This window comes from Cervus canadensis, chromosome 11, assembly GCF_019320065.1.
Source record: "Cervus canadensis isolate Bull #8, Minnesota chromosome 11, ASM1932006v1, whole genome shotgun sequence".
NCBI lineage: Eukaryota > Metazoa > Chordata > Mammalia > Artiodactyla > Cervidae > Cervus > Cervus canadensis.
The window spans coordinates 27,840,779-27,853,754 of NC_057396.1; the positions used below are offsets into that span (position 1 = coordinate 27,840,779).

The 12,976-nt window shown below is 48.9% G+C and overlaps 1 protein-coding gene across 5 annotated transcripts in view; it reads left to right on the forward strand.

Annotated features, from left to right (window-relative positions):
• POU2F3 (POU class 2 homeobox 3) overlaps positions 1–12,976 on the forward strand; it is a 90,402-nt gene that overhangs the window by 62,837 nt on the left and 14,589 nt on the right. For all 5 annotated transcript variants that reach the window (XM_043482702.1, XM_043482704.1, XM_043482700.1 and 2 more), the window contains 4 exons: positions 5,329–5,433; positions 6,644–6,746; positions 9,736–9,818; positions 12,513–12,695. In XM_043482702.1, the coding sequence (XP_043338637.1) occupies positions 5,329–5,433; positions 6,644–6,746; positions 9,736–9,818; positions 12,513–12,695 (474 nt within the window). The remainder of the gene's footprint in view (positions 1–5,328; positions 5,434–6,643; positions 6,747–9,735; positions 9,819–12,512; positions 12,696–12,976) is intronic.

The following is a 12,976-nucleotide window of genomic DNA, read 5'->3' on the forward strand; positions in this document are numbered from 1 at the left end:
AGAGCCTGTGCTCTACAAGATTTCTTACTGTTTTGTTGCTGCTGCTGCTGCTGCTAAGTCGCTTCAGTCGTGTCCGACTCTGTGCGACCCCATAGACGGCAGCCCACCAGGCTCCCCCATCCCTGGGATTCTCCAGGCAAGAACACTGGAGTGGGTTGCCATTTCCTTCTCCAATGCATGAAAGTGAAAAGTGAAAGTGAAGTCGCTCAGTCTTGTCCGACTCTTAGCGACCCCATGGACTGCAGCCTAGCAGGCTCCTCCGTCCATGGGATTTTCCTCGTGAGTGTACTGGAGTGGGGTGCCATTGCCTTCTCCTGTTTAGTTGCTAAGTCATATCCAACTCTTTTGCAACACCATGGCCTATAGCCCACCAGGCTCATCTGTCCGTGGGATTTCCCAAGCAAGAATACTGGAGTGGGTTGCTATTTCCTTCTCCCAGGGATCTTCACAACCCAGGGATCGAACCCACATCTCCTGCACTGGAGGCAGATTCTTTACCACTAAGGTACTTGGGAAGCCCACTCTACAAGAGAAGCTACCACAATGGGAAGTCCATGCACTGCAAAAAAGAGTAGCCCCCACTCACCACAGCAGAGAAAACCCTCACACCGCAATGAAGACCCAGAACACCTAATTGAAAAGAAAACAGTCACAAAACTGTTTTTTAAAGAAGGTGCATGTAGGCTGGCCTGTCATAGACCTGACTAGACCTCATCCAGTCCACCTCTTCTCCCCAGGCACTTCCCACTGGGACCCAAGGGGGCAGGAGCCTTGGACTCATGGGAAGCAGTCATGAGCCATGGAGAAAGGGGAGTCCCTCGGGCAAAAGTACAGCCAGCATCTCTTAGGGGACTCTCAGCCTTGTTCATCTGAGTTACCTGCCTGCCCCATTCCACCACTTGGAATGTATTTTTAGGATTGTTCATTAGCAAAATGTTTATCAACCCTTTTATAAATCAGTTACAAAACAGAAACTCTTCCTCACTGCTCTGGAGAAGTATAGAAGGGGCGGGTGGGTGGGGGGAGGGAGAAATAACAACCAAAAAAAAAAATCTTGCCTGTAATTGAAGGCAGGTTGGGAGATGTTCACGCTTTGAAATTCTCCTTCTTGTGAAATGTTTATGAAACACTTTCCACAAACGAGTTATGCAACTGGCACTACAGCTTTGATCGTTTTCATTGCCAGTGATATATTCATTAGTGTCGGGTTGTTTTTCCCCCAGGAGAGGGCCATGTGACATGTCACGGGGAGGGGGCTAAGGCTAAGTACGCCAGCCCCCCGTGCCCCATCAGATGGTTAATAAAGAGGTTCAAGTGTTTGTGTGGACCACAGCATCACCTTTTCCATCACCTATAGTCTGTTCTCTCTCCCATCCCCGGGAAGTGTGTGGTACTGTTTTGTAGAAAGAGTGCCAGGGGAGGGTCAGAGGACCATTCCCTTGTCAGGATTTAGCCAGTGTCCTGTTGTGTAACTGTACACCCATCTCTGAAGCACTCCTGGTCTCCATGAGATAGGAAGATAAGCACTTGTCTTCAAACTTCCTGACTGGGAGGTGAAGCTAAGTAAGGAATGTTTGAAGGGTTTCCAGTTCATCATAAAGGGCTCTCTCTTCCCAGAACGAGACTACTTATTGCTTTCTATAAGCAGGTGATGTCAGGGAGTTCGCTCGGATTAGGAAAGATAATCACCCATGATACGTCTTTACCTCTCTGGTCACTACCCAAGACTCAGTGTAACTCAGCACAATGGGTGGAGAAGATCCTAAACTAACTAACTGTGTCTAATAGATGGGCAGAGTGATCGATGGCCTTGAGCGGGCCTTGACCGGGCAGAGCCCTCTGTGGTGGCTCATGTCCCCAGGGATCAGTCCATCACAACAGGGCCTGGAGAATTAATCTACTGGCATGAAAAGACGCTCCAAAGGGACCCTGCAGATGATATGCACAGTTTCAGGGAGGCTGTGGGTTTGGTGGGGTTTTCACAAGTATGCAGGAAATTGAGTTTTCGTCCAATTCGCCTCTGGTTCTCACATTATAAGTCAATGGGATCCAACAGAAGTCTCTCTATCTCATCGTCCCGATCCACAGCCAACACCCAGTTGCCTGGAAAGACTCCAGTGTTTTCCATTTGACAGCTGTGAGAGGGATTTTTGGATTTGGAAGGGACTTGATTTCTTAGTTTCTTAGCCTCTGAACTCTCCGAGAGTAATCGGAGAAGTGTGCAGGGGGGCGGCAGAGGCGTGGGAAGCAGACAGAGTTGCTGCCGTGTCTTCTCCTCCTAGTCCAGTTCAGCTCTTTCTGAGACTCACTGACCAAAGTGGAGATTTTAGAACTTGTCACAGGAAAAGTCTTCTGCTTTGCTGTCTTTCAAATTGGTTTCTTCAGGATTGCCTTCTTTGGGGTTCACCATCATCAACTCATACCCAAGGGGTAGTAAATGATGAAAAATGAAAGAATAAGGTGTCGATAAAGCAAAAACTCAGATGAGTAACACATGGAGTTGTCAGAACACCCCCAGGCTAACACCCAGGGGGATGTTTTGCTATCAGGAACCTCATTTTCAGAAGTGGGAGGTCGGCAGCACCCCTGAAAGAGTGTGGAGGGCAATTGATCCAGAAAGCAGATGAAAGGGTGCATTTTCTTTTATGATGGCACTGGTTTCTGAAATTAAGTGTTGCAGGAAGACCTGGCACTGATTCTAACAGATAGCACTCAGGTTGGAGGCAAAGCGCATGTTTTCAAGCTCTGTCATAGCTGCACCTTCTTATCTCCCCATTGCGCATAATGAGTCTATAAAGGAACCCTGCCACTTGCCTCCGAGCTGGAGCCCTGCCAAGCTACCTGCGGCGGTTCCACCAGCGTGCTGTGAGCTCCGATTTTCCATATTCTCCCTCAGTCTCCCTTCCTCCATCCTGTCTCACCTATCCCCACTGGGGATGAGGGATGCCTGGGAGAACGAGGGGAGTGCAAAAGAGTTGTGTGGGGGAAGGGAGGCTTTGCTTAAGTAAAATCTCCCCTCTGAGCAAAGCTTGAGCTTGGTGGTGATCTGAAATAAGTAGTTTATCATCTATTTTGAGCTTTCAAAAATCTGCTAACGAATGTTTCCGTGGAATCTAGGATGTGAAAATTCTAACTTCTGGGGGAAGAACTAGGACACCAGAACTTCTTAGATGGAGATGCCAAGTATGGTGGGTGGGGAGAGCTGAAGGGCATTAGGGGTGGGGATGGAGGATGTTCTGGAGATCACTCCTGGGGGGGCAGTGCCCATGGAGTTTTCTGGATGTCTAACTTTCTGCCCCCACTAGGCTGTTCTCTGACACTCTGACTTCCTCCCCTTTGCTTCCAAGTTTCCAGAATAGTCTCCTTAGGTGAGGAAAGAGAGGAAAGATGTGTAAAGACCATCCCTAAAAGGAGCATCTTCTTATCACTTTTGGTACAAGCAGGGCTTCCTGGTGCTGTTTAGATCTGCTTTATCTAAGAGCACTGCAGCAACTTGGAGGAGCAAAAGAAAAATCATGTAGAATGGGGAAACCAAGTCTCACAGAGATGAAATGATTGCTCAAGGTTATGTTGTAAACTAGGGTCAGAGTTGGGACTAGAAGCAGGTTCTAGCTCCCTGTTCGATGTTTTCCTCACTGTATCCCAGTGGAGGATGGGGAGAGAGACTCTGTTTGTGTCTTTGATTCAGTTAACACAAATTGGGTTCCCACTAGGTACGAAGTACCATATTTAGGACATGGGCTCCCCCCTCGGTCTGTGTCACTCAACAAGATCTTCTTAACTCTCCAACCAAAGGGAGTTCTTTCTTTAGTGATCCAAAGCACCATTTTCCCACAGCAGTTGAGCACAGGTAGAGCTGTTAGTCTGTACCTGTGACTTGTGTTAAACTAATGCAGACATGAAAGATTCCAGGATGCCAGTGATATTCCCAGCATAGCCCAAGAAAATGGTTTAAGCCAAGATTCCTATGGACAAGAGGTTCCAGCAGAGCCATACCCACCCCCGCCCCACCATGTCTTTTATAAGGTTCTGTCTGTATCCCAAGCTCCCTGCTGTATTATATGAATTCAGAGTCCCTTGCATACTCCCTACCCACCCTCCACCCCCACAATGGACTTTTTGAAAGGCTGCAAGAGGGTAGTTGTTCTCAGGGTGGGAGGAGTGGTGGGCACAGGTAGAACTTCCTGCCCTGCCCTTGGACACCTGGAAAACCCACAGGTGGGTGGCTGGTGCTGCCACTGAAGGGTGGTAGAAGCTGGAGAGAGTGTGGAAACCACCACAGGCCCCTCAGGCTGCAACTTCAGCAGTGACTGTGAGGGAGCATGTCCCCACCTGCAGGGAGACAGGCGAAGTCTGTCACCCAAACCGCATGGCTAAAGAAGCTGACTGCCAAAGCAGCTCAGCTCACAGAGGGCAGGTTAGTGTAGAAAACACAGGGGGATGCAGGGAAGCTGGTTCCCGGACTTTGCGATTTTGTGGACCAGGAAAATAAAAAACAGAATATAAGAGAGATTGGTAAAGAATTACCTTTTTCACTTTTTTTAAAAAACTTTATAAAGTGGGGAGTTTTAAAAATACCATTTAGGGGGCTTCCCTGGTGTCTCAGTGGTAAAGAATCCACCTGCCAATGCAGGAGACACGGGTTTGATCCCTGATCTGGGAAGATCCCACATGCTGTGAAGCAACTAAGCCCGCCACAACTACTGAGCCCTCAGACTGCAACTGCTGAAGCCTGTGCACTCTAAAGCCCATGCTCCACAGCAAGAGAGGCTCGTGCACTGCATCTGGAGAGCAGCCCCTGCTCACCACAGCTACAGAAAAACCTGCACAGCAGTGGGGACCCAGCTCAGCCGTAAATAAATAAATAAAGAAATAAAATGGAATAAAAATTCCATTGAGGAGCACTATCATTTACAAAAAGAAATTCTAACATGCCACCCCCAAGAAAAAAGAATATCATCTAACAGTCCAAAAGAAATGTTTGAAGTCACTACAAAAATTCTTCATTTTTTGAGTTTTAGCGAGGAAGAGCGTATATTGCTGTACATACCAGCACAGGCCATGGTGTTCAGGAGCAATCAATCCAAGTGGATCCCCCGTCTCGAGGACATTTCCCCCGAGAGCCTCTCAACCTCTGTGCCTTACCAGCTGCCCTGACCTAAAGGACTCACATAGGCAGGAAAATCAAGCAGCCCAATAGGCGCTGAGCAAGTTCTTTGACTCTCGGGGCTTGTTGAACATCTCCTGCCTCCGTCTTCTCCAAGTTTCCCCTTCCGTCTGCCTGAGGGGTCCTGAACTGATGCTTCTTCTCCCTGCCTCCACTTACAGATTAAAACTGAGGACCTCAGCGATTCCCTGCAGCAGACTCTCTCTCATCGACCATGTCACCTGAGTCAAGGACCTGCCATGATGCCCGGAAATCAAATGTCTGGGGTAAATGCCAGCTCGAGTTGGGGAGCCCTAACAGTCTCAGTGGGCCAGTGAGTCTCAGGCGAGCCTCCTGCAAAATGCTTCACCCCTGGATCTGGTTTTCAGTGGGTCCAGATCGGGCCAAAGAATCCCCTGCAGGGAAACTTGGGTGTCTGAGGTGAGGTTAGGGCTACCAGACACTCCTCAGAAAGATAAAGCCTGGCTACTTATGCAAAGAGGGAGGTCTCCACCCCTCTGGGAGAAAAAGCAGCCTTTCTTGCCAATTGATGGAGCTCGCAGCTGTGAGGCTGGGGTTTGCCAGCCATATTCAGTGGAGCCCCACGATGACAGCTATGGTTACAGAGCACCTCTGTCCCAACTAAGCCCATTCTCCTTCCTCAAGAGTTTGTCAAGCTAGAAGGAATAAAGAGGCTCCTGAAACAGTAATGACAAATGTCTGAGAAGGCTGGGTGTCCACAGGGTGAGTCCCTGATTTGATATGGATTCCCCCAGGGAAGAAAGAGTTGCCTCTTCCCTGGAAATATTTAAGCCTAGAATGTGCATTTATTCTTTCACTTCTTTTCAGCAAGAATTTACTAAGTCTTTTCTTTGTGCACAGACCTAAGCTCAGTCCTGTGGGGATCACAGACTCCCTTGGGTCTAGATCACAGAGGACTCCCAGGTCCCTGTATATTGGGACTGGTATTTCTCTTTGTGGGGTCTAATGGGAGGAACCCCCAGGGGAAATGGACTTTCTGTTTCATCAAAGCGTTTTTATTAAGAGCACGTAACGGGCCTCTTCCTCCAGGAATAGTTTAGACCCTGGAAATGGCCAAGATAAAAATGGCTTTTAGTATAATCAAATGGCATGAGATTAAGAAAAAAAAAGTGGATTGCTTGTCATTTCTAGGGTAAACCTCTGAGAGATGGGTAATACCCACAGTCTGTGTCCTAGGGGCATTATCAGTCCAGCTGGGAGACAGTTCTGACACACACGAAAGTTAAATAACAAGGCAAGGTTAAGTAACAACAGGCTGCAAGGCATGGCTTGACTGAGGGCAGGCAGTGTATCAACAGCAGCATTAACGGGGTAGCTGCTATGTGCCAAATACAGGGACACACGGAGGCATAGGGCAAGCTCCCGGTGGATACCCTTGGGACAGACAGGCAGCGGATGGATGGAGCCCGTGCTCCCAGCTTGTAAACTCTATGATGTCTGTGTCTCCCCGCACAGGACATGGCCTCCCTCCACTCACTCCAGCAGCTCGTGCTGGTTCCCGGACACCTACAGTCTGTTTCCCAGTTCCTGCTATCTCAGACCCAGCCTGGGCAGCAAGGTGAGAACCCTGGGGGTTTCCTATACAGACAAGGGTGGTAAAGGGCTGCTCCTGCCTGCTGGGGACCAAGTTTGGGGTGTGGGTGACGAACTCATGTGCGTGTGTGTGTGCTAAGTCACTTCAGTCGTGTCCAACTCTTGGCAACCCTATGGACAATCCATGGGATTCTCCAGGCAAGAATACTGGAGTGGGATGCAGTTTCCTTCTCCAGGGGAATCTTCCCCACCCAGGGGTCGAACCCGAGTCTCTTATGCTTCCTGCACTGGCAAGCGGGCCCTTTACCGCTAGTGCCACGTTAGGGTTGGTGGGTGACCGGCTCACCCTCTGGTATCAAGAGTGGCTTATCCAGCTCAGGGCCTGAGGAAGGAACCCAGTATTGCCCTTCGGGTTGAGAATATTTCTCCTTTTGCCTCTCCCATCTTCCTTAATTTCATGACCAGTTGAAACCAAAGGTGAAGGGTGGCAGAGCTGGGGCAGAGCGAGGAAGGAGGAACTCTTTAGGAAACGCAGTCCCAGTTCCTTGGAAACCTCCCCAGGACTCAGGATGTGGAAACAGACGCCCGCCCTTGGGGAGCTGCAATTCCGTTTGTGTGGGGCGGCAGCGCCACCCACAGGCTATGCAGAGCATTCTCGGGTTTCCTCCAACAGGGAAGCTCCTCACAGAGAACTTCTCCTTGACCAAGAACAAGCAGATTAGAATACTCACAGTAATAACTAACATTTCTTGAGCTTGATATGCCAAGAGTTCTGTGGAGGGATTTTTCTGACATCTTTAAAAATAACCTCGAATGGTAGGCGGTCTTATGAGGTCACCAATGACCTACTAGAAAGTTCCGTAACAGTCTGTCAGAAGCCCATTTTTTTTTGGCATTGCATGGTACTGCCCCGCCCTCTCCCACCTCCACCAACTAGAGCTGAAAGTGATGACGTCTAAGCTTCCCTCCGTTGTTCAAATCCCAAAGAGAGGCTTTGGAGATCCAGAATGCAACAAAAATGCAGTCTTGCCTTCTGTCCTTAGCACCTGCTCCAGTGATAGGTATCCTTAGTTTCCAAGTCATCTCAGAGTGTTATGATGATGATGAATGAGGACATATGTGAATCTGTGAGTATCTGCATTCACTAACCAGTATACATCCTACTCTTGGCATAGGAAAGGGAAGTTAACAGTTAATTCTATTTCTTTTTGAAAAATGGTATTGTGAAACTGGCTCAGGCATAAAACCAATGAGGCTAGTGTGTGACACAGAGGGGCAATACAGTTTAGTATTTAGAATCAGAAAAACTCATTGGTTAAAAAAAGTCACTTACTAGCTGGGTCTCCTTGAGAACCTTACCTGACCTGAGGTTCCTTTTTCTTCTCCCTAAAAATGGAATCATAGTAAAACTCTGCCTCAAAAGGTTACTGAGAGTTATTTGAAGTAATGTGTGTGAGAGGGCTTTGTACATTTCAAAATGCAATGTAAATGTCAGATCACTATTAGTACTCATACCTCTGACTCTCGGTACAGGGTTACTTATAGGAGCTTTCTTGCTTATGTATTTTTAACTTTATTATTATTTTTTAATGTTTTATATTGTGTTGGGATATAGCCAATTAACAATGTTATGATAGTTTCCAGTGAACAGTGAAGGGACTCAGCCATACATATACATGTTTCCATTCTCCCCTGAACTCCCCACCCATCCAGGCTGCCACAAAACCCTGAGCAGAGTACTCTGTGCTACACAGTAGATCCTTGTTAGCTATCCATTTTAAATACAGTGGTGTGTACATGTCTATCCCAAACTCCCTAGCTGTCCCCCCATTATTCCTCCGGCAACCATAAGTTTGTTCTCTAAGCCAGTGAGTTTCTTTCTGCTTTGTAAATAAGTTCATTTGTCTAGGGTAAATCATTTCTCTTCAGATTCCATATATAAAGGATGTCACAGGATATTTCTTCTCTATCTGACTTACTTCACTCAGTATGGCCATCTCTAGGTCCATCCATGTGGCTGCAGATTTGCCTATGATATTTTATTTTTCTTGCCTATGTATTGTAATAAGGAAAACTTAAGTCTTCGGGGCCTCTGTTGTCGCTAAGCTGATGTAGCATTTCTTCATTCTGAAGAGTACAGTGGTCAGCCTCAGTAGATGCTACACATCAGTGACCCAGAACAGCTTAGGGACATCAGAGACCCCAAGGTTCTGCTCTGTGCTGAGTGCGTGGGGTGACCTGCCCCGTCATGTGCTTTGGTATTGGATGGCTCCATTCCCATAATGGGAGTGACAGTTCCTGGCTGTGGCTCTTCTCAGAGGGAGGCCGTTGTCACAAGCACCAGCCAGGCAGAGCGCTCCATGGACGGTTTTCCTGGAGCAAGAAGGAGGAAGCAGACCTCAGGCAGTGCGAACAAGCAGGTAGAGTCCATACCACCAGCGAGAAGTTGCCAGAAGCTTGGCCTGGGCTCTTCCCTTCTCTCTCTTAGCCCTTCCTCCCAAGTGTACAATGTCTGGGTCCTGCCAAGAGCCTCTGGCACTTGCCTGCTGCCCTTTAGGGCTGTATGGCTCCGTTCCTTTGACCTGGCATCTTTGCAGATGTGGCTAGGCCTCTCTAGCCATCCCAGCTACTTCTGCAGGCAAAACGAAAGCCCTCAGCCCCAGCTTGAATTCTGAGTGGTCACCCCCTTCATTTCCTTCCCACCTTGGGTTTCCCAGAGCTGGTTTCCTTGACCCTCCTCAGCCTTTGTACCACTCTAGGCAGGCAGGCAGGCAGGCAGGCAAGCAGAAGGACTGGTTTGGGGACTGCTGTTTACATCTGTTTATCCCCATGTCTGATTTGCCTCCACCTGTGTGTGGCAATCCTGATAGTGCCCGTGGGGGCCTTTCCTCGGGGCTCCGGGGGAGTTGGGGGGATTAAGTAGTGGGGGGTGGGGATGGTTATCAGGTAGAGCATGTCTTTCAGCTGTCCTGAATTTTATGCGTTTGTTGCTTTGTTCTTCCCCTTTTACCCAGGTCTGCAGCCGAATCTTCTCCCCTTTCCGCAGCAACAGAGCTCCCTCCTCCTCCCGCAGACGGGGCCTGGCCTGGCATCCCAGGTAAACAGGCATGCTCCTCCTGTCCCCTCTAGAAACCTCTCAGCTCTTGATGGAATTAAGTTCCCTGGTTTCTCCCTCTGGGGAGGGGAAATAGCAAGGGATTGTCTCCATTGACACAGAGGGGGAAATTCAAGTCACAGTCAGAGGAAATGAGTGACCCAGTGTCACTCGTGGAGCCAGAATTAGAAGCCAGAGAGTCCACCTCCTGGGCTAGCCTGCTCTGGACACAGGCATTCCATCCCTCCCTGATCAGGCCCCTGCATCAGTCCTCTGCAGGGCTCAGCTAACTTTCCAGGGACACCAAGGTGACTGCCAACCCTCCTGGTGCTCTCAAGTCCCAAGGAGGAGACCAGAGATTCACAGCTTGATGTCAGGAGAACAGCAAGACAGGGTGTCTCATCTCTGGGCCTCTCTTAAGAACCACTCTTTGAGGGACTTCCCTGGTGGTCCAGGGAACCACCACCAGGGAACTCTGCGCTTCCACTGCAGGGAGCACAGGTTCAATCCCTGGTCAGGAAACTGAGATTTCATGTGCCACGTGGCAGGGATATATATATATATATGTACGTATGTATATATAACTGCTTTTGTAGATTGGCTTCTGTAGTGGACAGGTGCCTGGGTTGGGAGGACTGAGGTCTGCAAGAGGGCCCTTTGCAGAGCTGCCCTGGTGCCACACAGCACCTGTTTGCCAGCGAGAAAAAAAGGCACTGCTTGCTCTGGCCAGAGGCAGCCTCACACCAGGGAATGTGGCTTGGCCAGAGCAGCTGGAGTTACATCAGAGCTGCCACCCCTCCCCTCATTTAGCTGCCCCATGCAGTTAACCCCTGCACCACTGCATGAGATGGCTCTGCAGAATCTGACATGTAGAAGAGCTGGGAATGACTGCAGAGATCCTAATCCTTACTCTGTGCTAAGATCCCCATGGATTGCCCCTGGCTTTACAGTGCCAGAGTCTACTGAACTTCTGGAAGAGCCGAGGGTGCCATCTAGTGGCTAATAGAAACAAGGACACCAATGTCCTAAGCTCTCAGACCTCTTCCTTACTGCTAGCAGAATCTCATCACCACAGACTTAGATCTGGAATAAATCTTAGAGGGTTCTGAAGATCAACTCACGTGACCTATAACACAAGAGCTGGGTGAGACCAGAAACAGAAAGACTGTTTGGAAGATTGTTAAGATCATTCTGGGGCATCAGTAAAGAGACCTGCTTACAGTGGCAGCAGGAAGGGTAGAGGATGAGATGGTTAGACAGCATCACTGACTCAATGGATATGAGTTTGAGCAAACTCCAAGAGACAGTGAAGGACAGGGAAGCCTGATGTGCTGCAGTCCATGGGGTCAAAGAGTCAGACATGACTTAGTAACTGAACAACAGCAACAAGTAAGGGCAGAAAGGACGGGCTGACAGGGTAATGGGGGAAGCTGACTCAAAGCAATTCTGCAGCTGATTGGATATGCAGGAGATAGGCTTTGTCCTGAGGGTCTGGTCTGTGCCACCCAGTCCCCCACTGAAGAGGTTCAAAGCCTAGTGGTTTCAAATCATTCTGCTCTAAAAGAACCTCCCTCGGGGAAAAGAGTCCTTAACTTTTCTCTGGTCATCACAAGGCTGCCTGTCTGAATGGGAAGCCTGAAGAAAAGACTAAAGTTAACCCCAGTCTTGGAAAAGAGTAAACTGGGAAGGAAATAAAAGAGTGGACTTAGACCACGTCATCCACATGGGGAGCAGCCACTGCCCTGGACACAAGCCCCTTAGGACCCCAAGCCTGGGTTCCATTCCCTTTTCGTGGACAAGTTGGATTTACTCCTGACCCCAATAGGCATAAATTGGATTCCAGGTATAACAGTCTGTTCTATGAAAATAAACTAAAGAAAGGATATCTCCTGACAACCATGAATGCGATCAAGGGGCACTTGGATAGCAATGGAATACCTTTGATTTAAAAAAAAAAAGCAGAAAGCAAAATATTCTCATGAAAGAAAATGATGGTTTAGAATGGTGGTCACGAGAGTTTGGAATTTTATGGAAATTCCATTAACATAATGAGTCTCAGATGCCCTTTGTTATCTTCAGTTAATGCCTGTTGAACACCTCAGTCACTTTGCTTTGTGGAAGAGACAAGGCAAACAACCTTTTCCTTTTCCCATTTTGAGATTTGTTTGGGGATCTTTGTAGACAACCCTGCTAGCTCCTTTTACGGTGGAAAACTGAAAGGAGGAAGTTACCTGCTCAGAGTCAAACCATGAGTCATAGACTAAAACCCAGAAAGGCCACCGCCCTGTCCCACACTCCTGCTGTTTCTGCCCCAGCTACTCCTGCTGGTCCCTTCATGTTGTTGTTGTTTAGTCGCTAAGTCATGTCTGAGCGACCTCATGGACTATAGCCCGCCAGGCTCCTCTGTCCGTGGGATTCCCCAGGCAAGTATACTGGCGTGGGTTGCCATTTCCTTCCCTAGGGGATCTTCCCGACTCAGGGATCAAACCTGCATCCCCTGCATTGGGATTCTTTACCACTGAGCCACCCAGGAAGCCCAGTCCCTTCACAGAAACTCCAATTTTCACTTCCACAACACTGAAATAATAGGAATCCAACCTGTTAGCCTCTAAGTGGGCCTTTTGTGCAAAAAGCTCAGAGAATGCCATTTCATCTGTTGACTATTTGTGGGTGAGCTTGGTGTGTGTCTCCTCTTAGGCAGTTGGGCGCCCTGGGCTACCAGGATCTTCTTTAGAACCCCATCTGGAAGCATCTCAGCATCTCCCGGTGCCCAAGCATCTCCCCAGTGCTGGAGGAGCTGACGAGCCCAGTGACCTGGAGGAGCTGGAGAAGTTTGCCAAGACCTTCAAGCAGAGGCGCATTAAGCTGGGCTTCACACAGGTTTGGTTTGGGACTGAGGAGGTGGAAGAACTTGGGCTGAGTAGAGACTGGACTTCCTAAATGTAGTCTTAAGAGCAACTCAAGCTCATGGTGTTTGGGGCAAACCCATTGTGCCCCTGTGTCCCCTAACAACGGGGCACAGTTGCCATTGGTAGGGAAGCCGGGGACCCTGCTGGTGGAGGGGGTGAGGAATGAGAGCCAGGCCAGGGGCAAGGCACAGACCACTCAGAGTGTAAGGAGAGAAGTAACCAAGTCTCCATCTTAGAGGAAGAAACCTGGAA